Source organism: Garra rufa, chromosome 10, assembly GCF_049309525.1.
Source record: "Garra rufa chromosome 10, GarRuf1.0, whole genome shotgun sequence".
In the NCBI taxonomy this organism is placed as follows: domain Eukaryota; kingdom Metazoa; phylum Chordata; class Actinopteri; order Cypriniformes; family Cyprinidae; genus Garra; species Garra rufa.
Genome location: NC_133370.1, coordinates 16,702,590 through 16,728,204, shown reverse-complemented (window position 1 = coordinate 16,728,204; position 25,615 = coordinate 16,702,590). Strand labels below are relative to the sequence as shown.

The 25,615-nt window shown below is 35.7% G+C and overlaps 1 protein-coding gene across 1 annotated transcript in view; it reads right to left on the bottom strand.

The window, feature by feature from the left end:
- The window catches only part of clstn2a (calsyntenin 2a), a 284,841-nt gene that overhangs the window by 24,577 nt on the left and 234,649 nt on the right, over nucleotides 1–25,615 (bottom strand). Inside the window, exons 9-11 of the mRNA XM_073849384.1 lie at nucleotides 12,254–12,416; nucleotides 4,855–5,021; nucleotides 4,441–4,589 (exon numbers count right to left, since the gene is read on the bottom strand). Coding sequence (XP_073705485.1) covers nucleotides 4,441–4,589; nucleotides 4,855–5,021; nucleotides 12,254–12,416 — 479 coding nt within the window. The remainder of the gene's footprint in view (nucleotides 1–4,440; nucleotides 4,590–4,854; nucleotides 5,022–12,253; nucleotides 12,417–25,615) is intronic.

The window sequence follows — 25,615 nt, the reverse complement described above, 5'->3', positions numbered from 1 at the left end:
AATGGTGATGACAGGTATGATGTTAAACCTCATCTAGTTTCCCCACTTTTTATATTTATCATAGCTCATGCATTAACACACTCCTTATGAAAGCTAGCAAAAAATCTTATAAAGCTTCTCTCAAGAAGTTTAAACTGTGAAATTCCTAGCACTAATTTTCATAATTTCAATTTATATTAAAGTTTTTCTATTAAAAACTACCATTTGTACTTTTCTGTAGTGCATGGTTGCCATGTTAAGTAGATCAAGTAAAATGTCAAAAGAAAAAAAAAAAAAAAAACTTTCAGGATAAATAACCAGCAGACAATTATGGTTAATTAATCAAGAAAAGCAGAAATGGTGATTTAAAATACAACTTATCATGCAGCCCTAGTTTCAGTTTTGACTATTTTAAGAAAAACTCTCTTTATGAAAACTGGAAAAACCTTATAAAGCTTCTCTCACAATGTTTCAATAATTCCAATTTCTATTAAAGTTTTTCTATTAAAACAACAATCTGCAGTGCATGGCTGCCAGGTTAGGTAGATTAAGTAAAACACTAGGCAGAAAACACATTCACTTAGATCAGTGTTTCCCAAACTTTTTTTCTGGGGACCCACATTTTAAAGTCGATAAATCCTTGTGACCCAATAAACATTAGGCCCATATAGTTCATATATCACGAAGAGAATTTATGCATTAACAAAATATGTATGACCATTTTTAAGGTCATGCTTCCACTTAACTATTTAAAAGAGATACAGATATTTGACAAAGCACATTTTTTTTATTTAAGTAAACTGCAGATTTGCAGAAAATGTTGTTTACCACAAACACAATATTTATCCGTTATTTTGATATCAAATCAAAAAGTGCTTTTTCAGCATTGTGATCCTCTTTTATCACAGTACACTAATACAATAACAGACATATTCACGTTTAAACTCAATAAAAACAACGTATTATTCAATGCACTTGACTTCTAGATTTGTATATTAAGTTGCTCAAGCAAGTTGCAACACATTTAAACACAACATAGGGAGGCTATAGCTTCCTTTTTTTAATTAAAAATTGGGCTATCAAAAAATATTTTAATTAAAACTTACCACAGACAGAAACAGTCGGCTCTCATGCTTTTCTTTCGCATTAAATCTTTATTAAAAACAATCCTTTTAAAGAACTTTTCTACCTGGACAAGTGCACGTATTATGTTCCCTTTTTCTTTAAAACTGCATTTTTGCTTATTTTAAACCTAGCCAAAAAGCCACGTGTTGACTGTGAAAAAGTGGATTTCATTTATATGCATTTATGGGACATTTTCGTGTCAATCCATGTTCATTTTTACAGCGAACAATGCGCTGTCACTTTAATTCAGCGCTTGCAGCACAGCAAAAAAATAGACTCTGCCGAAATGATCGCTGCTCTGCTGCAAACGCACTGCTTCTGGGACGTACTGCTGGACAGCAACCGCGTGCAGTGTGAACGCTCCAATAACATGGGTGCGAAAAAAAAAATACGCAACGCATACGCAATGCAGACGGAGTATGTGTGAAACGCGATGCAGAGCGCGGCTAAAGAACAACAACAAAAAAAGAAAGCAGAAGAAGAAGAAAACGACGAGCTCCCTCGTGCGGCTAATAGGTGAACTACACATATAAATTTTAATCAAGAGTATATAGCGCACTGAAAAAGAGTGCTCGACTTGGCGACCCATTCAAAATCTCCCGCGACCCACTTGTGGGTCGGGACCCCGCCTTTGGGAATGACTGACTTAGATGAATGGTTTGAATTCGGGGATTTATACTCTTAACATTTGGCAACCCCAAGCGGGAAAGCTTGTTGAGGCTTGTTACCATTAAAAGATAACAGAAATGTCAAATTAAAAAGAACTTTTAGGACAAATAACCAACAGACAATTATGGGGAATTAATTAAGAGAAGCAGAAATCATGATCCTGATTTAAATACAATGTATCATGAGGCCTAGTTTAAGAAAAAAAAAAAAAAAAAAACTCTTTTTATGAGAACTGGTAAAACCTTATGAAGCTTCTCTCAATGTTAAAGCAGTGAAATTCCTAACACTAATTTCAATCATTCCATATTGTATTAAAGTTTTTCTATTAAAACAATTTGCACTTTTTTAGTGCATGGTTGCCAGGTTAGGTAGAATAAGTAAAACACTGTGCATAAAACATACACACTTAAAAAAAGATTTGAATTCAGGGATTTAAACTCTTGACATCTCTTGACCCAAGCATAAAAACTTCTGGAGGCTTGTTACCATTAAAAAATAACAGAAATGTCAAATTAAATACTCTTTCAGGAAAAATAACCAGCAGACAATTATGGTTAAATAATGAAGAGAAGCAGAAATCATGATCCTGATTTAAATACAATTTATCATGCAGCCCTAGTTTAAGCTCTATTTTTCAGTAAGGCAACACGACTCTTTTGAGGAAAAAAAAAAACAAAAAAAAAACTCTCTTTATGAGAACTGGTAAAACCTTATGAAGCTTCTCTCATAATGTAAAAACAGTGAAATTCCTAACACTAATTTCAATAATTCCAATTTATATTAAAGTGTTTCTATTAAAACAACAATTTGTATTTTTTATTTTTATTTTTTGCAGTTGCTAGGTTTGGTAGATTGAGTAAAACACTGGGAAGAAAACATATCGACTTAAAAAAAGGTTTGAATTCGGGGATTTCAACTCTTGACATTTGGCAACCCCAAGCGTAAAACCTTGTGGAGGCTTTTTACCATTAAAACATGACAGAAATGTCAAATAAAAAATCTTTCAGGATTAATAACCAGCAGACAATTATGGTTAATTAATCAAGAGAAGCATAAATCATGATCCTGATTTAAATACAATTTATCATGCAGCCCTAGTTTCAGCTCTATTTTTCAGTAGGGCAACAGTTTTTGATGGTTTTGAGAAGAAGAAAAAAACTCTATTTATGAAAACTGGTAAAACCATATGAAGCTTCTCTCATAATGTTAAAACAGTGAAATTCCTAACACTAATTTCAATAATTCCAATTTATATTAAAGTGTTTTTATTAAAACAACAATCTGCAATTTTTTGCAGTGCATGGTTGCCAGGTTAAGCTGGCCACACACCAGACGATTTTCAAATATTAACCGATTTTAAAACCATGGGAGAACACAAGACAGTTTCAAATGATTTTTAGCCTTGTAATCTACTGAAAGCACACACTAGACAATTTGACCAGACTGTAAGACCACATGCTGTTGATTTTACAGTGACACAAGATCTCACATCAAATGACGTTGTCAGCTGGCTCTCCTGGCGTGTGTTCTGTTTCACAGTAAAAAACAAAGTATAGAAAAAGAATATGGGTGATGTTCTTTTTCAGTACTCTGCTTTCATGGCATGTTTGTGGTTGCCAAGTCTCAGCTACAAAAGGACGCAACATCCAGTAGGTCATTGGCTACGGCAGGAATCATGTCTGAAGCAGCCCGATCAAGACTAGTAAAAATCAAACATGTTTGATATTTATGATTTGAGTTCGGGGAAACTACATCTCGATCGGGTGCAGTTAAATAATCGCAAAGAATTTTTTAGCAACAAGCCTCAAATCAGGCCATTCCCCCCGATGATTTAGGGGTGCAAATTGGTCTTTAAATCAGCCTTACAATCTTATAATGTGTGGCCAGCCTTAGGTAGATTACAGTAAGTAAAAAATTGGGCAGAAAACATTCACTTCTGAAAGTCTGAAATGGGGTGTTTAAACTTTTAACATTTGGCAACCCTAAGTGTGAAAACTTGTGGAGGCTTGTTTCCACTGAAAAAAACTTTCAGGATAAATAACCAGCAGACAATTATGGTTAATTAATCAAAAGAAGCGAAAACCGTGGTCCTGATTAAAATACAATTAATCATGCACCCTAGTTAAAGCAGTATTTTTCAGTTAGGCAACAGTTTTGACTCTTTTGAGAAAAACTCTTTTATTTTCTCTTCACCTCTACTCAAATTAGCCGGGGTAAGTTTTTTTGGGACGGGTGGATATGAGTTAAGGGAAGAGACAGACTGCATACAGGTACTTGAGAGTCATGCAGTGTAAGACGTTAGATGTTATCGGTAACCAAGGCAACCCTGCAGGCTCATCCCCTAGCTCTGTAGTATTGATCAGAGAAAGCCTTCTGTTGCCGCACATCCTTCACTCATAAACATCTAGCCTTGCTTTTAATATCAACACTTGCTTGTGAAATTGAAAAAATAAAATGATCATCACACATTCAAAGCACTCAACACTTTAAATGAACCCCTAAGATGCAAGCTAATTACACTTAATCATTCGCTCGAATATTTACTCCTATACTTAGTATTCATCCTGTAGAGAGATTTCACTGCAGTGTCATCAATCTATTAAAGTCTTTATGAGCTGATGCTGTGATGTTTGATGGGCTGTTTTTGATGTTTAGTGTGGTACTCACTGGACTGTGGTGGTTATGTGGAGTTTGCGCAGGCCGGGAGTAGGAAACTGCCGTGAGTTGATGTAGGAAACTTTTGTCATGGCTGTGTTAATGCTCTCCAAGTCATCTGCCTCCATGACCAGCACTGACTGAGCCGGGTTGAAGTGGAACTGAGAGGGATCAAGAGAGTGTGAGAAAGAGCCAATTTTCATATTCGAGAGAGAGAGAGAGCAAAAAACCCTAAAAGCAAAGGAGCGAATGAACGAGTCAACACATTTACATATAGATGAATAAATGATGGCTGGGAATGACTGATGTCAAAGGATTCTCAAATATATTCAGATGATATTAAAGAGATGGACAAAGAACGAAATGCCTATAATCTTTCCAATGAAAGCTTTGCATATATGTATGCGTATTTGTGTGTGCATATACCTTTATGCCTTTTCCCAGACTCTCAAGCGAACTGATGTCCAGGCCTTCCTTGCAAGCCTGTAGGCAGGAGATCACCTTTTGAGTTGCGATCTTCCCAGGTCGGATAGTCAAGCCTGAGAGGCTTCCTCTGAAATACTGTGTGAACCGTGGAGTGGTCACCTCTCCTCCTGTAAGCAAACACATTACAAATCATGCACACGTTTACTTGGAGTCACTGGCAACAAAAAAAACTGTACAAAAGCAGAAGATATCTGGAAGCTGTGTGACATTCTGTGTGCATGTGTGTCAAAATGTCAAAAACACCTTATCTAGAGGTAGGAAGACAAGCCTGTCTACTGAAATGCCGCCATCTGCTAGGTTTTAAAATGAAAAATTTTTGTACTCTTTGCTGTCTAGGATAACTCACAATCCTGTGCATGCAATTCAGCAGTTTATCCAAGGAACAAGACGGAAACTGACACAGAAAATAAGAAATAAATTAATTAACACTAAGAAAAAAGTAATAATTTTTGTTTTCTTTGCGCATAAAAAGTATTCTCATAGCTTCATAACATTACAGTTAAACCACTGATGTCACATGGACTATTTTAACAATGTCATTACTACCTTTCTGAACCCTGAACGTAGTAGTTATTTTGCTGTCTATGCAGGGTCAGAAAGCTCTCGAATTTCATCCAAAAATATCCTAATTTGTGTTTCGAAGATGAATGAAGGTCTTTTGGGTTTGGAACAATACGAGGGTAAGTAATTAATGACAGAATTTTGATTTATATTTCATTAAATATTATATTTATCTGCTTATATACAAATATGCAAATAATTTAGCTTAAAACACTTAAGTGTAGACTTTATTCAAACGTTTTGTATGTAATTTCATGCTTAGTTGTATTTTTCAACCTTGCTTGTTAAAGAAGTTCACTTCCAGAACAAAAAATTACAGATAATTTACTCTCTCCCTTGTCATGCAAGATGTTTATGTCTGTCTAGCTTTAGTCATAAAGAAATTGTTTTTTGAGGAAAACATTTCAGGATTTCTCTACAGTGGACTTCTATGGTGCCCATGAGTTTGAACTTCCAAAATGCAGTTTAAATGCAGCTTTAAAGGGCTCTAAACAATCCCAGCTGAGGAAGAAGGGTCTGATCTAGTGAAACGATTTGGTTATTTTCTGAAAAAAAATTATTTGTAAACTTTTTAACCTCAAATGCTTGCCTTATCTAACTCTGCATGTACTCTGTGTATTCCGGTTCATGATAGTTAGGAGATGTCAAAAAACTTCCATCTCATTTTCTCCTCCAACTTCAAAATCGTCCTACATCGCTGTTTTACCTTTTTTGTAAATGGCGTTTGATCTTCTATGTATGTTCACTTTGTAAACACTTGGTCGGTACTTGCAGCGATGTAGGACAATTTTAAAGTTGGAGGAAAAAATGAGTTGGGAATTCTTCTACCTACCCTAACTGTCTCGAACCGGAATACACACAGTAGACAAGACAAGCATTTAAGGTAAAAAGTACATAAATTGTCATTATTTTTAGAAAATTACTGATCGTTTTTCTAGATAAGACCCTTCTTCCAAGACGTGCATTTGAGGTTAAAAAGTAGAAGTAAATTATCTTTAAATTTTTATTCTGGAAGTAACTTCTCCTTTAAAAGTTTTTTTCTCCACTTAAAAGTCATCAGCCATTTTCTACATTCAAGGAATTGTCTTACGCCAAACTTCTCCAATCATTTAGTCTGCTAAAGCCCTGCCCCTTTCTTACAATCATTCAGATCTGCCTGCATCCAATCAACAACGGATGGATAGAACCAAGTCCCTGCACCACATTTTTGTCTTTTTCGATAATGTTTTACTCACATGTACATCACAATACCGAAGAAAAGATCGGATGGCAAAAATATACAAAACTGTGTACTTAAATGAGGGAAAGAACTACAATCCCATGAAGCATTGCAACAATATTTTAAGTTTACTACTAATTCATTTTTATAAAGTAGAGAGACACAATTGCATCATTCACATTTCTTTCATGGGAGTGGGTGGAGCTCTTTGGATGCACATTTCTCACTGCGACTCTTTGATTGGTGGAATTTGCTGTATGGCATCATGAGTAATGTAATCTTTTACCACACATTCTGCTATTCTCAATCTGATCTCATGACGAAAATGTACCTGTGGGGAATTTTTCGCAAAAGTGCAAAATACGTACCGTCATGTACGTTTCGGGACATATTTGATGTGAAATGTCAATAGAGTGGCACTAAAAGAATGTTCGTTTTTTTATGTGATGATGGTTTTGTATGTGTCACTGCAGTTCAGACTTCAAATGTCCATTGAGTGGCGCTGCTCCGCGATGTGTTAAAATAACGTATCATCTGCACTAGACCTAAACCTGCTAGTGTTGGGCGATATGCTCAATTTTCATATCGTCCTATCGTCAGCCTGAGAGATCGCCGATACACGATACTATCGTGCTGATTTATTTAATTATCTATGTACTAAATTCCTTTTTCGTTTTGTAAAGGTAGACTTGCTATTGAGCATGTGACTAAGTGGTGCGTGTACAGAGCGCTGACGATATAGTTCTGCCGGAGAAGTTTTACTTTCGGTTTCATTCTCTGCTATCCTCAGTGAGTGGTAAATGTGCGTGCATGAATGTAAATGAGTGTATCTTTCTTTACCTGTCATATTGGGATAATGTTATCGCTTTACGTCTGACCGTTGTCATCAGGTGATGTTGTAATTCAGTTTATGTAGAATGTGGAGAAGTGATGCCCGTGTAATTCACGTGCGTAGCCTATGTTTAGCGCCATTTGATCGCATCGTAATTCTAATTAACGCATACAGATGTTACTGAGGTGAATGTTTATATTAAAGTGCCCCTATTATGCCTTTTCAAATATGATATTTCATGTAGTGTGTCATGTAGCTGTATGTGAACATAAACTATCTGCAAAGTTGTGACGCCGACAGTGCACTATAAATAAAGTTTTTGTCTAACAAAAAAAAAGAGTCGGCTCACATTCGCCTAAACGAGTCGTCAGCAATTCGAATCTTTTTTCTGTAACGGCCACACGTCACGAGCTACACATTTGCGTAATGTCCGCCCACGTTCAATTTCGCGAACAACTTGCCCGCCCACAAACAGTAGGCCTACCATTTTCAAGTGGATTACATCATGTCAAGAAGACGCCCTGCGCTGTGACAGCCTGTGAGAGTGAATTTGTTTTATATGCCCTTCCGAAAGATGAAACTATCAAGAATGAGTGGTTAACATTAATTTTTTCAACACCTCAGCAGTCCAATGCCAATCTTGTGTTGTGTTCGCGTCATTTTACTGATGACTGCTTTTCTAATCTTGGGAAGTAACGTTACAACGCGAGATTCACCAAACGCTTGGTTTTAAAAAATGGATCAGTGCCCAGTTTATTTGGACCGGCTTGCTCCTCTGAACTTCTACCTGTAAGTATGATTAATAATTGATGATTGTATTTTCTAGCGATCGTTCAAAATACGTCTTTGTGTACGTTATGGTGTGTAACAACCCCGCACATGTCTTGGTAAGGGGCTAACTTGCGTTTCTGTAGTTCTGTTGTTCAGCTGTGAGTGCAATGTAGTCTAAAAAGTCTTGTGATTGATGCAGCTTGACTGTCTGTCTGCCTTATTAGTTTAAGTAATGATAATGATAAACGATGGCTTAACGCAGTGATATGGATTGTACAGTGTTGAAGTTCACAACGTAGAGATGTGTCCGGTTCGCTTACAAAAGCAAATTGTAACATGACACCCACTGAGAAACGTCCTGCTCCGGTCGTGCTTGCAAAACAGTTTCTTGTCGATGTGACACTTCAACAGTTTCATCGTCAGACTCCGGCTCGAATTGATAGGGTAAAATCGAGGCTATCTTTTCTATGCATTAACAGGTCTCCGCAGCTGTCATTCAGTTATGCCAATAGGCGTTTCGTTTTTGCGCTGTAGCGGTAGACCAATCCAGAAGGACTGCACCATCTGACCAATCACAGCGGTGAGGGCTCACTGAAAGGAGGGGTTTAGAGAGACTGATTCTTCGAACTGCTTCAAACGAGTCGTTTACGAATCATTTAGAAACGGGGTAAAAATAAATCTAATTTTGGAGAAAACTAAAGTGTTTTTTGAACTTGCATACATGTAAACCTGTTTTAAGAGACTATTACAACAATATTAACTACCTTTAAAATGGCATAATAGGGGCACTTTAAGCCTACTACATACAGACCGATTCTGATATATGGTAATTAATTAAGCCTGAACCACATTTTACTACCTCTGTTATCCTAATGACTGTGCAATGCTAATATAGGCTATAACACTCCCGTTAGAATCAGTTAATCTATCTACACCGTGCTGTATGATGAAAATCTCTCCTTAGGTGCACGGACGCAACACATACGCACTGCAGACGGAGTATGTGTGAAACATGCGTTACCCGTTTTCACTGCACATGTCTGCGGCGCGTTAAGGCAACGTAGCCACTCTCTTTGCTTGTGTTTATATCGCGGCAAGTTTCTGAAGCATCCTAGAACCACTCCGCGCTGCAGCCAGTTAGGCGCCTTTTTGACGGATAATAATCGTCTAACTATCGTCAAAGGCATCAGCCACAGGCGATATCTCTGACTATCGTCGATACACGATACTATCGTCTATCGGCACAACCCTAAAACCTGCCTCATACTATGAACAAAAGCGAATGCAACATAAAAATGCAATTGCAAGCATGCCGTTTTAGTTTGTTTTTCGATCTGTCATCTTTCAGGTCTTTTATCGTGAGTCATGTTTTTCACAGGATTCGTAAACCCAAGGATTCTGCATCCTAAGTCCAATTCCATGCCGGCTGAGCTACCGAACAAGCTTTTTATGTCTGGAAAGCAAAACATATGGAGCTGTAATAATAACCGTGTACGAAAATTATTAAAAATGCTCACCGTTTTACCGCCTCTAGTGTTAATTTCTGTTGGAAACTGCAGTGATAAGTACTTATTGGTACGTATTTTGCGTCTTGCAAAAAAGTTGAAACAGGTACGTTTTCGTCATGAGATCAGGTAGGCTATGTTAGATGATTTCTCTTCATGCTGTTTTTCAATAACATTGTAATATTTGTACAGTGAATTGTTACTGGTCATCTTGACTTTCATTTATCTGTCATCTGTCTTTTCTTGCATGAGTGACAACATCTTTTAATTTATGTAATTTGTATTTTTTTAAGAAATAGTTGGTCACGCTGACCTTCTTAATAGCTAAAAAAAGAGAGGTAATTAGAATAGGAGCAATACCTGCTGCCAATATCACAAGCTGTTTTCCCTCCCATACATCCCCGACTGATGAGCTGACAGATTTGGGGAGTCTAATAGCTCCAGATGCAGCAAATACTGTCACTCCTAAAGCCTCACAATGAGGGTCTGTGCTTCCAATGCTTAATTGCTTCTGTTTTTAAATTATTTAGTTGACAGATGTTATCAATTAAATGTTATTCCACAGATGAAACAGCAGAGGAACATTTGCATTCTCGTTCGTGCTCCCCCTAAAGGACAAAAGCGCTAATGAGACTGCAGTCCTCGCATGGCATATAAGAGCTGTCACCATCACATCTGTATCGATCAATAGCTGCATGACAGACAATAATAAGCAGAACACACCCTGAGCCCTGCGGAAAAGGCATAGTCATGACCCTACGTTTAGATTAGCACATCTGATTTCTCATTATAACCAAAAATAGTCTTATGTTACTGAGAAGCAGCTGCTCAGTAATGGCCTTATTTATCTCCCTTTATACGTGCTTATTATAGAGCAGCTTCTTTTAAACAGATTTGCTTTGTTTCAATTCTTCAAGGAACAGTTTACCCAAAAATGATCATGAATCATTTATTGAATTAGATTATTTTTAAGGGTACTTTCATGCTCATTTATTTATTTATTTATTTTTTTTACCAAATGATGACAGAATTTATACTTTTAGGAGAAATATTCCTATTTTTTTTCTTTAACACTTAATAATTTAAAAACAATGTACTATTCAAAATGCTGGGCTCACTGTGATTTTTTTTTTTTTTTTTAAAGAAAGTGATACTTTTATTAAGCAAGGATGAAGTAGATCCATTTATAATCATACAACATATTTCAAATAAATGCTGTTCTTCTTAACCTTCTGCTCATGAAAATGTCCTAAAAAAAAGACTATTTCACAGTTCCACACTTCATTAAGCCGAACAACCATTTTGAACTAATAATAAAAAGAAATTTTATCTAAGCACCAAATTAACATATCAGAATACTTTCTGAAGGATCATGTGACACATGGCTGCTGAAAATTTAGCTTTGCCATCAAAGGAATAAAATACATTTTAAGCTATATTAAAACAGAAAACAGTTTAAAATCTGTTATGTAGAAGTTCAGTCCTACTGCAGAATAATAAGATGATTGGAATTGATTTTTTTAACATTAAACGCATGTAAATTACACAATGGATCAGTTAATGTGCTCTAGAAAAAAGCAGATAATCCTATTTGATGTCTTGTCAAGACAATGGCCACCAAACCCCATTTCTACCTCAAAGAAGACAAGGATCTCAATTTGCCCTGAACAAATACCATCCTCGCTTTTCATTATGAGGCGGTTTGTCGCTACATTGTTGATTGCGCAGAGTGAAAATGGACAGGGTACGAGAAGCAATCTTGCCCGCTAATGGCTTGAAAAGTTATCAGTTGCGGTTTAGTGGAGCTTAGACCAGCTTCATTGGGATGTAATAGCAAGTGAACTTGTCCTCCATTCAGGGTCTCTTAATCCTTACTATGGCCCTCTTTTAAAAGGGGAAAAAAAAAAATCACAATTCGAGCCAGTGAGAACGAGAGAATAATCCGCAATCAGCACGGATGAAAAGAAATGTAAAATGGTGCTGAAGAATCCGGACTTAGGACCTTGTCGCCTAAAACAATGATTAAGCCGTGACTCCATTCTCTCAGAGGCTTGTTTAATTATTTAGCTCATGAAAGCGATGTTAAGGACAGTCTCTCCATTCAAATGCGATCATTAGCTCCATTTCAAAAGGCTGAAATTGACAGGCCGTGTTTCTTTTTTGATGTTTTCACGCCTGAGTCTCTTTGATTAAATGAGGAATCAGGGTAGCCTGCGGCCAAACACATTGCCTCTCTCTTGGTATTCGAACCACCGCTGCCGTGCTCACACTGTCATATCAATAATGTAGATATCTCTTAGTCACACCCTCTTCTCAAGTCTCAAAATCGGTGGATGCTGATTCATCATCTCCTGTGTCTGGGCCGTCCAAATCATAGTTGTGCCACCATTTCATTTTATCGATCCTCTTTTTCAAAGGCTAATCAAAACAACAGTTCCTTAATGGTCTCACCTTGCCAGCAGGCACCTACGGTTAGCTGTACATCGATCTCTGAGGGGTGGATGGGCCAGTCGTCTGTCACAAGGTAGGGTTCGTATGTCACTCCATCTACGAAGAGCGTCACTGAAGGAAACTCCACATTGATGACGTAGTAGTGCCACTCCTTATCACAGATCTGGAGATGAGAAATAGAACAAATGTACATCTAGTTAACAGGACACAAAATAAAATAAAACCTTAAATGATGCAACCTCGAATCAACCACTTAAAAAAAAATAAATAAAGGAAAGCAAAGCGAAACAAAAAAAGCAATGCAAAACAAAACAAAAAATCAAATCAAAGCAAAAAACAAAACAAAACAAAACAAAACAATTGTACCCAACATGAATCAAACTCTATTCAGCTACTAAATAAACTAAATAAAATAATACCTTAAACAATGCAACAATGTGAGAAAAAAAATACAGTCAAGCCCGAAATTATTCATACCCCTGGCAAATTTTACTTTTACTTTTAAAAAGTAACTTTTATTCAACCAACAATTTTTTTTTTTTTTTTTTTTTTTTTTACCGGAAATGACACAGGCTTCTCCCAAAAGATAATAAGATGATGTACAAGAGGCATCATTGTGGAAAAAAAATATTACTCATCTTTTATTTACATTTGACCAAAAAGTGGCATGTCCAAAAATATTCATACCTGTCTCAATAATCAATAGAAAAGCCTTTATTGGCTATTACAGCAATCAAACGCTTCCTATAATTGCTGACCAGCTTTCTGCATGTCTCCACTGGTATTTTTGCCCATTCATCTTTAGTGATGAGCTCCAATCCTTTTTCATGGTGCCATTTACTGTGATTAGATTCCTTGGTCCACTGGCTGAAAAACACTCCCAAAACCATGGTAGGTTCCCACTACCATTTTTGACAGTGGGGATGGTGTTCTTAGGGTTGAAGGCTTCTCCTTTTTTACGCCAAATCAAGGCTACATCATTGTGGCCAAACAATTAAATTTTTGTTTCATCTGACCATAAAACAGAAGAACAGAAGACCAAGCGGGCTTTTGTGTGCCTTATCTGGAAAAGTGGTGTCCTCCTTGGTCTGCGTCCGTGGAACCCAGCGGTGTGCAGTTTCCATTGGACTGTCTGCCTTGAGATATTTGCCACCAGCAGAGCCCAGAATCATCAGGATGGCCTTGGTGGTGATCCTTGGATCCTCCTGGCCAGCACAGGTGTCACTTCAAGCTTCCGACCACGTCCTCTGAGATTTTTCACAGTGCGGAACATCTTGTATTTTTTTTAATAATACTTTGCACTGTAGCCACTGGAACTTCAAAACATTTAGATATGGTCTTATAGCCCTTTCCTGACTTGTGAGCAGCCACAATGCGCAGCCGCAGGTCCACAGACCAACAGCAGAGAGCTTCTGTTTTTCACCTGTTGAGTTGATTAAAACAGCTGTTCCCAGTGAATCAGGGTAATTAGGATGCTTTAGAACAGCTTGGACTATTTGGAATGGTATAGAACTTTGGATTTTCCCATAGACTGTGACAGTTAAAAGGGTATGAATATTTTTGGACATGCCACTTTTTGTTCAAATGTAAATAAAAGCTGAGAAATATTTTCTTCGACAATGATGCCTCTTGTACATCGTCTTATCTTTTGGGAGAAGCCTGTGTCATTTCCGGTCAAAAAAAAACTTGCTGGTTGAATAAAAGTAACTAAGTCAGAATTTGCCAGGGGTATGAATAATTTTGGGCTTGACTTAAAAAATAAAGCTTAAAATTCCCAATAAAACTTTCCCAGTATCTTGTTTGGGTCAATCTAAACTAAAAACTAAAAACAGGACACATTGTGTCTATATATAAGATACAACTCCAGTAAGTCCATCAGGTTTGTTTTCTTATCTCAAATTATATCTGCACTTCTATAGGTTAAATCAACCAACATTAGGTTTTCAGTTCACGTTCACATGCCCTTAATGAAACAGAGATTTAACTTAATTTGCCATCATTAGCTATACTATACATCATTTGTCATCTGTCCTATTACATTAATTAGGTATAATTATGATCAGACACTAATTATAAGGACAAAGATTTACGAGTATGAGAAACATCAGATCACTTTAACACATCAAAGCAAACCAATCAGAGCCATTTAAAATTCTTCTACACTTCATTATTTCTTTTTCTGGCATTTACACCGTCATATATAACAACTGGAGGCTATGCATTGTTAAAGAAAAGACTAAAAGCAAACCTATTAGGAAAAAATATGTAAATGCTGAGGATAGATTGTCTTCCGCTACTTTGACAGTCATTCAGCATAATGGTGAAACAGGCTTAAAGATCCCAGCCACATTTAATTGCACTGTTTTGACCTTTTGCCACTTTATTTGTGGGAATAGCAGAAAGAAGAAGGGGAGAAGAGGGGGAAGAGGAACTGGTAAAGCCAAATATGAACTTGCATGGGTCACATGAACACCACAGCTCAATGCTACCTGATCTCATGATGAAAACAGATGGGTACGAATCCAATGAAAAACAAGACTCTAATGAAAAACCTGAAAGATGAAAGATCGAAAAAGCTAAAGCGGCATGCTTGTGATAGTGTTTTTATGTCACATTTACTCTTGTTTATACTATCAGATAGGTTTAGGTGTAGTGCAGATGGTACGTTATTTTAAAACGTCATGGGACATTAGACTTACAGCGACACTCAATGGACATTTCACATCTGAACTGAGGTAACATACAAAACCATCGTCACATAAAACCTGTCTCATGTTGGTTTAACAATTGGATGAACATCAGTGGACCTTTTACATCGAATATGTCACAAAACATACATTACAGGTACGTTTTCGTCATATCAGGTGGGAAATATTGAACCCTTATGAAAATTAACCATGGTTTTTAACTACAGTAACCAGTTTTTTTTGCAGTAAAACTATGGTTAATATTCATAAGGGATGGATTAGTCATTAAGGGGCAATTTACACACAATGCAATCTTCTCCATTTACATAATGTTCCTAGTGTTGTTATTGTGAAGTAAACTTAAAAAAAAAAAACTAAATTATATAAAAAATATATAAAAAACTATTATCTACATGTTTAAAAAACTAAATTAAAAACTGAAATAAAATAAATTATATATTAGATGAAAAACTTAAATAAAGTACTAAAATTACTTAATAAACTAAAGCTAAACAGACATTTAAAAATAAATAATAAAAATAACATAATAAAAAAGATCAAACTTAAACAACTGAAAAAATCGATTTGATTTGATCTAAAATATGAATAAATACTAGTATATAAACAATACTAAAACACTGGCACTAGGCCAACTTAGAAAGAAAGAAAGAAAACTTAGACAATTGCTATGTCTCTCGCGTTTTTTTTTTAAATCAGTGTCACATTGCTATGATTGTCAAGACAAAGTTAAAAACAATTCAGCTTTACTTTTCTTGAGACATTTTGTTCCATTGTGCCGTGCAATGTGTGAACGCACTGTGTGAACAGAAATGCAAATATATGACACTTTCCATTGCAATGTCTTACTTTTTTTTTTGCATCAGTACCATATTAAGATTGTCAAGAGGAAGTTAAAAACAACTAAAAATAAAGATAAAAGATGACAAAAAGTACACCACAATATTACTAAAATGTAAACTACAAAAAACATCAATATGATTCAATTCAAAATATAAATCGATATCATAACAGTATATAAATAATACTAAAACACTGCTGCCAGACAGCCAGCTTTCACAACTGAAGTGTGCCACACTGTTAAGATGAACTTGAAAACAATTCATCTTTTTATTTCTTAAGAAATTTTGTTCCACTGTGCTGTAATTAGAAACGTGAATAAATGACACTCAAAAAAATCAATAAAATCCCAATTTAATTAAGATTAACTCCTGCCACCTGCTAGCATTTACAGGTAACTGAATGGTGATTATCAAAGCCCCAGTAATGTCATAATGATAATTTGCTAGCATAGTGCAGTAAACATGCTTATTTATATTCCACGTGCCGTCATGATGAACAGCATACTGAGCTGAAGCTGCCTGGGTGGATGATGCTGAGCTACTGCAGAGGGGAGTTAATGGAGAGAAGAGCCCAGGTCTCCAGAGACAAGCTCTCTCTCCACCTAACTGCTGCCTCTGGGGACAGATCTCACTCCACACCTCTATTCCTCTCGTTCTCTTATCTCTCCTTTTCTAGAATAGATATTCTCTTTATCTCCATCTCACTGGACTCTTCAAAAACCTCTCTATTTTTCCTTTCTTTCGGCTGCAATCTCACTCTATCAGCCTAACCTTTTTCTGTCCTTTTCAAAGTCACAAACATGCACACACAGACAAACACACACAAACTCACACACTCAACACAAAGTGCCATTCAGTCTCTTGGCCATTTTTCTCGTTTGGCCACTTGTGTTGAAATACAGAACCACGAGAGGGGTTCTGGGATGTTTTGAAATAAAACAGCCAATTAAATGAAAGTGCATAGCGATCACTGGCTGTCATTGTCAGTTGGCTTAAAAAAGGTTGGGATTTGAGCCACTTGCATAATAGAATAGAATTGAATAGAAACATTTTGGCAATGACTGTTTTAACAAAGGATTTAGGTTGTAATAGAATACCTGGTGTTTTCTCAAAACAAAAAAGCAAAAATTGTAATTGTGTTGCCAAGTCATTAGAGAAAAAAGACTCTTCAAAAAGTTTCCAGAAATGAAAATGCAAAAATAAGTTCATGCAATTTAGAAAGCCTAAGCAATGTCCAGTGTCAGCGATGCATGAAAACAGCAGCATTAGCGCTGGTTAATTAAACAGCTCATGCATCGGCTCTCTAAAAACTGGGCTTCTGTTCAGAGTATGAAAACGAATAGCCTGCAGTGTGTAAACATGTGGACAACACTTGAAGCTTGTTAATTGCAATGTAATTGTGTGCAAAAAGCCATGAGCAGAATATGTAGATTGCAAATATGCTAAACTGTTCATCAAATTTTGGAGATGGGCACTTCGATATGTAGCAACCAGTTAATACATCACTGAATTTGCTTTCTGCATTTACATACATGTTTAAACTAAACTGAGGATGTGCAAAACTACATATCAGATGTGTGTTCCTTAGGGGCCATTAACAAAAAACATTCTTCTGTTCAAATAAATAAATAAAACCTAAATGAAGCACAACAGAATAGTCTCGAACAAAGGGGTCTTGAGACACATTTTATACGAGTCAAACAACTGGCGAGATGTTTACTAAAAACAAAACCACAACAGTCAAAGGCATTCATCTAAAAATAGCAGTGGGGGTAGCAATGGTGCTTTAAAGTAGATACATATAATAGAAATAAAATAACAATGATATAAGTGAAATATACTTTCCCTTCACAATATGTGACCCTGGACCACAAAACCAGTCATAAGGTTAAATTTTACAAAACTGAGATGTATAAATCATATGAAAGCTCAATAAATTAGCTTTCTATTGATGTATGGTTTGTTAGGATAGGACAATATTTGGCCGAGATACATCTATTTGAATATCTGAAATCTGAGGGTGCAAAAAAATCAAAATACTGAGAAAATCACCTTTAAAGTTGTCCAAATTAAGTTCTTAACAATGCATATTACTAATCAAAAATTACATTTTGATATATTTACAGTAGGAATTTTACAAAAAATCTTCATGGAACATCATCTTTACTGAATTTCCTAATGATTTTTGGCATAAAAGAAAAATCAATAATTTTGACCCATACAATGTATTTTTGGCTATTGCTACAAATATACCACAGCGACTTAAGACTGGTTTTGTGGTCCAGGGTCACATATGTCCTTTTTCATACATGCATGGAAAAAAAATATTTACTAATGAACGGAACCATGAATTTGTTCACAGAAGTCACACAGTGTCCTGTTAAAATGTATGGTAAAACTATTTACTAATAAATGTAAGTCTTAATTTGTTCATGAAAGTCACAATATTATTTGTTAACGAATGGAAGCATGAATTTGTTCACAACAGTCACAGTATGTCCTTTTTTCATTTGTTAAAATGTATTGAAAAAGTATTTACTAATAAATGAAAGCGTGAATTTCTTCACGGAGGTCACAACATGAAGAGTTTATTTGCCAAAACAGATTTTCAAAAATAATGTTTTTATTATGTTATCATGTTTCTATTATGTTTTATTGTGTTAGTTAGCTATATTTTTGGTTATTTTTACTTTATATCAAAATAACCCAACTGCAGTTTGATTGGGATTAATTGGAATGCACAATGAAAAAACATGATTTTTGAAAATTGATGAGTTATCTGTTTTTTGCAAATGAACATTTATGCCCTTTTTCATAAGTTAAAATCATAGACTGTAAAAAATATGGACATAGCATCCGTGACGTCATCCATAGGTTCCTGAAGAGCGTTTTTGAAGCTCATAGTGGGCAGGAGTTGGTCATCACCATCTTGGAATCGTGTCACCGCACGTCACCCCCGGATAATTGAAAATGTGCAAAGAGGCGGGACGTAGGTGGAGCTGGTTGCTGAAACCACGCCCACCTAGCACGACACTGGTGACAGCAGCGGCAATCCACCTGTCACTCAAGTGACCACGCCCTTAATTATGCAGAGCTTTAAGGCTTAATAAAACTTAAACAGATAAGTAATAAAAAAAAATTCACCCCCCTCACAGGTGACAGGAGGGGCAAAATTAGCTATACAGACCAAAAACACCTTTTGCAGCCAGTCTCTAGCGGCCAGTCGATGAATTGCAGTTTAAGTATTGGTATTGGTTTCAATAGAGAGAGCGGGAGGTTGCCACTTGGTTAAAATTAATGAAAAAACTATTTACTAATGAACAAAACTGTGAATTTGTTCACAGAAGTCACAATATGTCCTTTTTCATACGCTAAAATGAATGAAAAAAAATATTTACTAATGAACAGAAACGTGAATTTGTTTACAGAAGTTACAATATGTAATTTTTCATATGATAAAAATGTATGAAAAAAAAGTATTATTTATTAACGAATATAAGCATAAATTTGTTCTCAACAGTCACAGTATGTCCTTTTTTCATTTGTTAAAATATATGGAAAAAATATTTAATAATGAATGAAATCGCGAGTTTGTTCACAGAAGTCACAATATGAGTTTATTTGCCAAAACAGATAACTTTTTTTTTTCCATTTTCAAAAATCATGTTTTTTTATTATGTTATCATGTTTATATCATGTTTTACTGTGTTAGTTAGCTGTATTTTTTGTTATTTTTTTTTTTTTACCTTTAATCAAAATATATGGAAAAAAATGATTTACTAATGAACAGAACTATGAATTTGTTCACGGAAGTCACAATATGCTCTTTTTCAATTGTTAAAATGTATGGAAAAAATTAATTACTAATGAATGGAACCATGAATTTGTTTACACAAGTCACAACATGTCCTTTTTCATATGTTAAAATGCATGGAATTTGTTTTTACTAATGAACGGAACCATGAACTTGTTCACTAAAGTCACATTATGTCCTTTTTCATGTGTTAAAATGTATGAAAAAAAAAAACAATTTACTAATAAACAGACGCGTGAATTTGTTCACAGAAGTCACAATATGTCCTTTTTCATATGTTAAATGGAAAAAATGATTTACTATTTACTATACTATTTACTATTTTATACCTATAATTTAAGTCTTAAATTATATACTTTATATCTACATAATTCAATAATTTCCATACATTTTCTATCTGGAATGAATGAATGAATGAATGAATGAATGAATGAATGAATGAATGAATGAATGAATGAATGAATGAATGAATGAATGAATGAATGAATGAATGAATGAATGAATGAATGAATCAATCAATCAATCAATCAATCAATCAATCAATCAATCAATCAATCAATCAATCAATCAATCAATCAATCAATCAATCAATCAATCAATCAATCAATCTCCAAAAGGGTTGTATTATTATTATTATTATTATTATTATTATTTAGATTTTTGAAAATAAGTATCTCATAATTAACCTTACATTTTAACTTCAAATGATATGAACTCATTCCAGTAGCATCCAGCAATAACAAACTGTGAAAAAAAATATATACACTAAAAATAGAATTAAACAGCAGTGTATTTTTTGCATTTATTGCATTCATTCACATTTTATATGTAGGGTCTCTGTCATGAGAGCTGCTGTAAATACAAAAGCTGAGAAATAAAAAAAAATAAAAAAATCTAAAATTAATAAACGTCACCAACGTTGTTGGCCAGCTAGTCGCTATTCTACTCAGCTATTCTAAACAGACTGAACATGCTTTGGACTGCCATTTATAAGAGTGCTGATGGCCTGTCAACCTCTGCAGACTCTGTCCGTTCTCGACCTCATTACACGTCCGCCGAGGACCGAACAGAACACGGTGCTGTGTGAACATGTGCATGCTTTGCTGCTAATGAAACGCACACATGAAGCATTAATCTTGGCCTGACAGCAGATGATTTTCAGCACACAAAGGCACACGCCGCCAAGGATTAAAACACGCTTACATTTGGCCTCCTCCACCACCCCCATCCCTCCCTCGCTCTTCACGTTTTTTTTGCTCTAAACATTTTTAATCTGTTCCCCTGTCAACAAACTGCATCCACGACCTTCAAAGCAAACAAATAAATGAGAGTTTGACAATAAGCAAGAGCTGCAACACATATCACACCTAGAACTATACGTCTCTTTCTACATACACAAGCATCATTGAGTCATGTTGGCTGCGAGAAAGAAATGCCTCGCAGGCTGCGGCGTACAGGCCTGTTCCTCATTCAACATTAATGCATTGTGTTTGCAGGCTTGTGCTGCTGCTCAGATAAGGCTTGCAATACACTGAGATGCTGCTCTCTAACTAGGGTTGGGTGAGGTGTGTGTGTGTGTGTGTGTATATATATATATATATATATATATATATATATATATATATATATATACACACAAACACAGACACACATACATATACATATACAGTTGAAGTCAAAAGTTTACATACACCTTGCAGAATCTAAAAAAGTTATTTTACCAAAATAAGAGGGATCACACAAAATTGATGTTATTTTTTATTTAGTACTGACCTAAATAAGATATTTCACATAAAAGATGCTTACATATAGTCCACAACAGAAAATAAAAATTGATAGTTTGATAATTGATAGTTGTTCACGAGTCCCTTGTTTGTCCTGAACCGTTAAACTGCCTGCTGTTCTTCACAAAAACCCTTTAGGCCCCACAATTCTTTGTTTTTTTTTCAGCATTTTTGTTTATTTGAACCCTTTGACTGTATGATTTTGAGATCCATCTTTTCACACAGAGGACAACTGAAGGACTCGTATGCAACTATTACAGAAGGTTCAAACACTCACTGATGCTTCAGAAGAAGAAAAAACAACGCTGCCAGGGGGTGAAAACTTTTTGAATTTGAAGATCAGGGTAAATTGAACTTAGTTTGTCTTCTGGGGAACATGTAAGAATCTTTTGTAGCTTCTGAAGGGCAGTACTAAATGGAAACAAAAGATGATATTTAGGCAAAATAAGAAAACTGTACACATCTTCATTCTGTTCAAAAGTTTATACCCCTGGCTCTTAATGCATAGCTTTTCCTTCTGAAGTATCAGTGAATGTTTGAACCTTCTGTAACAGTTGCATATGAGTCCTTCAGTTGTGAAAAGATGAATCTCAAAATCATACAGTCATTGTACACAAACATCCATGCTTGAATTTTAACTGTCTTCAGTGTCACATGATCCTTCAGAAATCATTCTAATATGCTGATTTATTATCAATGCTGGAAACAGTTGTGCTGTTAATATTTTTTGGAAACTGATAATTTCTTCAGGATAAAAAGTTAAAAAGAACAGCATTTATTCATAATAGAAATCTTTTGCAACATGATAAGTCTTTACTATCACTTTTTATCAATGTAACTGATCCTCGCTGAATAAAAGTATTAATTTGTTCGAATAAAACTTTGAATGGGAGCGGATATTGTTACAAACGATTTCTATTTTGAATAAATGCTGTTCTGTTCTTTTCTTTAATTTATTATTCATCAAAGACTCCTGAAAAAAGTATCACAGCTTCCAAAATAAGAAAAGAGAGAATATTTTATTAAATAATAATATATAATATAATATGCTACATAATTATAATTCCGAAAGCATCTGATTTTGCATGGAGCGGCTAACTAACATTCAACCCCCCAAAAAAAGCCATTTTTAAGCAACACTATAAAAGATTTAAATGCTTTTTAATGCTTTTTATTTAGTCATAATCAGAAGACAGCATAAAGACTTTGGCATAAATATATTGTCTCTGATTTAACCATCATTAGCAGAAACACAGCTAATTCATTTTCACAAATCAGTTATTTGATTTAAAGACCTGTTTGTATCATCATTATCATAAAAATGTTCATGAAAGTGTCCATGCATTAATGCGTGGCAAAAAAAAATTATAAATGTACTATTTATCAGATTTTAGATTGTTTTAAATCTTAATTTACACACTTTCCATCTAAATAATTACATTTCCATCTATCAAAATTAAAAAAGGGCTTTTGGATTTTAGTCCATGAGTTTCAGCCTTGAGGCTAATCAATAATGCAAGTATATTCCTAAATGTTCAAAAAAAGCAGTTTTCTGAGAAAACAGATGAAACGTATTAATGAATCTCCCAGCATGGGAGCATTTCCCAGTATTTTTCCTATAAAATGCTCTCTAGAAATGGGAACACTCCCTCCCTCAACACCACATAGCAAAGCAAATTACGGTCCTTCGATATATCTCACCATGATTTCTTGTTTCTATAGGTCAACATGTCAACAGGGGAAAGAAAACAAGCAGAAAATAAATATCAAGACATCTTGTACATTGTCAAAAGGATGTAATATATTACCTTTTATTACTGTCCCTAACTAACACTCTCACGGCATATAATAACGCAACCTCTCTGCTCCTTAAAAGCCGGCAAAGGAAGAGGCGGCCGAGAAATTTGGAAAGAATAAATGGCTATCGCAGAAAACTTTTGGGAGGTGGCATTTAATCAAGGAGTCCAGGGACTCTAACTGTGAGCTGAATGGGGAGGTGCAATTCAAGGTTTCATTATTTCCTTGATTGAACAGCAGATTAGGCTAATTTTAGGAGCTGCTTTATCTGTTCCATCATCTGCTCCCTCAAATGGCCTTGTGGGAGGAATGATTCATTCTATATACGGAATGGCAAAAATACAAGTGAAGAAGTGCTTTTTCTCTCCCCTCTTTTTTTGGAGGTGTAGATACACATCTCATAATCAATTACTAGAAAGAAACGTTTGCAAATCAGTAGACAGAGATAAAGCTCACAGTGTGCAAGGTTGGGAGGGATCTTCAGATAGCAGTACTGCTGTTCCCGTCGCCCTCATGCAAGTCAGCAAAGGGGTTATTCTGGGTAATTGATTAGGGAAGTTTGTTGCTGTGCCGACTAGCACATGCTTGGCACTGTTATCCACACACCTGCCTCCTCATCACCAGGAACGCTACAATTGGAAGCATAAGGAGATCTTCAAGACACCTGCGCACTGATACTCTCTCGCAGCCGTTATTCACCACGACAGATGGAGCTCAGCCAGACGCTCATACCTGACTTGGACATCCCTATAGAATTAAATTAGATGGTGCACCTCTTACGGAGAAAAGTCAATGAAAGAGACACCTCAAACCACACGCTTTCAGATGGAGGTCTAGGCTCGATTCGCTGTGACGAGAAGACAAACACTGCAATTTGCTGATTGCAATGACATACAAATGACAGTTCTTTGGCTGAGATGATACGAGAGAGATCGGTGACTGATCCAGCTGAGCAAGTTTGAGATCTGCAGTGGGCCGTGATATTGGTTGTGCCGTGTAAGTGGCTTCTGATGTATATGTGGATGGAGGGTCTGACTGTGGCTTTCCTCAGGGCAGACACAAATGATCAGTTGCAGTGAGGAGAGACACTTTGGAAAGAGAAAGCAACACAAAGCAAATGGACAATGCTTTGATGTGGATTTGTTCTTAAAGTACAACTGAGAGCTCTGTAGTTCAAATATATTTGCACAAAATTAAATATCTGCACAGATTACTCACTGCATTCTAGAAGCAACTTTTTAATTTACCACAGTTTATGAAAATAACTACATATTCTTACTTCAAATGTGCGTTATAGTGTCGATAGTGTACTTGAAATAACTTCCTTCTAGGAATTGATTCTTATTTTATAGTATTCTATACAGTGATAAAGGCTACGGTTAACATTACAGTATAAATATATCAATAATTGTCATGTTTTGGGTTGTACTAATTGGTCAGCCCGGGAAAAACATAGTAATAGACTGCCTAAAGTTATAACTAATCAATGAGAAAAGTGCAAAAAACTGTCTGAGGAACAAAAGGCCAAGAATTTCCAGGGCAAGAATCTTGATAACATTCGTGTTTGTTCCTATCATTTCCGGTCAGGTAGGTGAAAGATTAGGTTAATATCTTAATTAATGCTGTATGTATCTTTGTCACCTATTAACTTTAGTTTGTCAAAATATTGCGCCCTTTTCTGCTTACTAAGTTCTTCTCTATATGATTCAGCAGCTTCCACGTTTTTCCTGTGATTAAACAGCATAAACTAGCAGAACAACGTATTCAGTAGTACATTAACCTTGTAATCCATGCTGTTGTTTACATCTGAGTATCTCCAATATGGCCGCGCATTCGGGTAATGGATTAAATTGTGAAGTAAGTACAAACCCTCTATACACTACTAGGGTGACCATACATCCTCTTTTTTCCTGGACATGTCCTCTTTTTTTGACCTAAAAAAAAAAATGTGTCCGGTCGGGTTTTCTAAATCACCCAAAATGTTCCGGTATTGGCTTTTGCTTTTTTACAGTTGCCATTCATTGTGCGCGTTTTTGTATTAAAGGGGTCATCGGATGCAAAACTAACTTTTACATGTTGTTTGAACATTAATGTTTGTTGGCAGTTTGTCTACACAACCACCCTACAATGATAAAAATCCACCCATCATTCCTGATACAGTTTCACCCACAGCAGAAGTGAGTATAAAGGTTTTTTATGCATCTTTGCGAATGGTCTTTCTTAATAATGTGCTAGTTGGCAAGATTCGCAGCTAAATGCAGCTAAAGTAAACATTACCTTTCATAATCCCACAGCAGAGAGGGGCGGGGCGAGCAGAGCTCATTTGCATTTAAAGGGGCCATGCAATAAAATGAATTGAGTTTTTGCAGAGATGATTTTGACAAGGTAAAAGTGTTTTTTTTTTTACACTACTATTTATA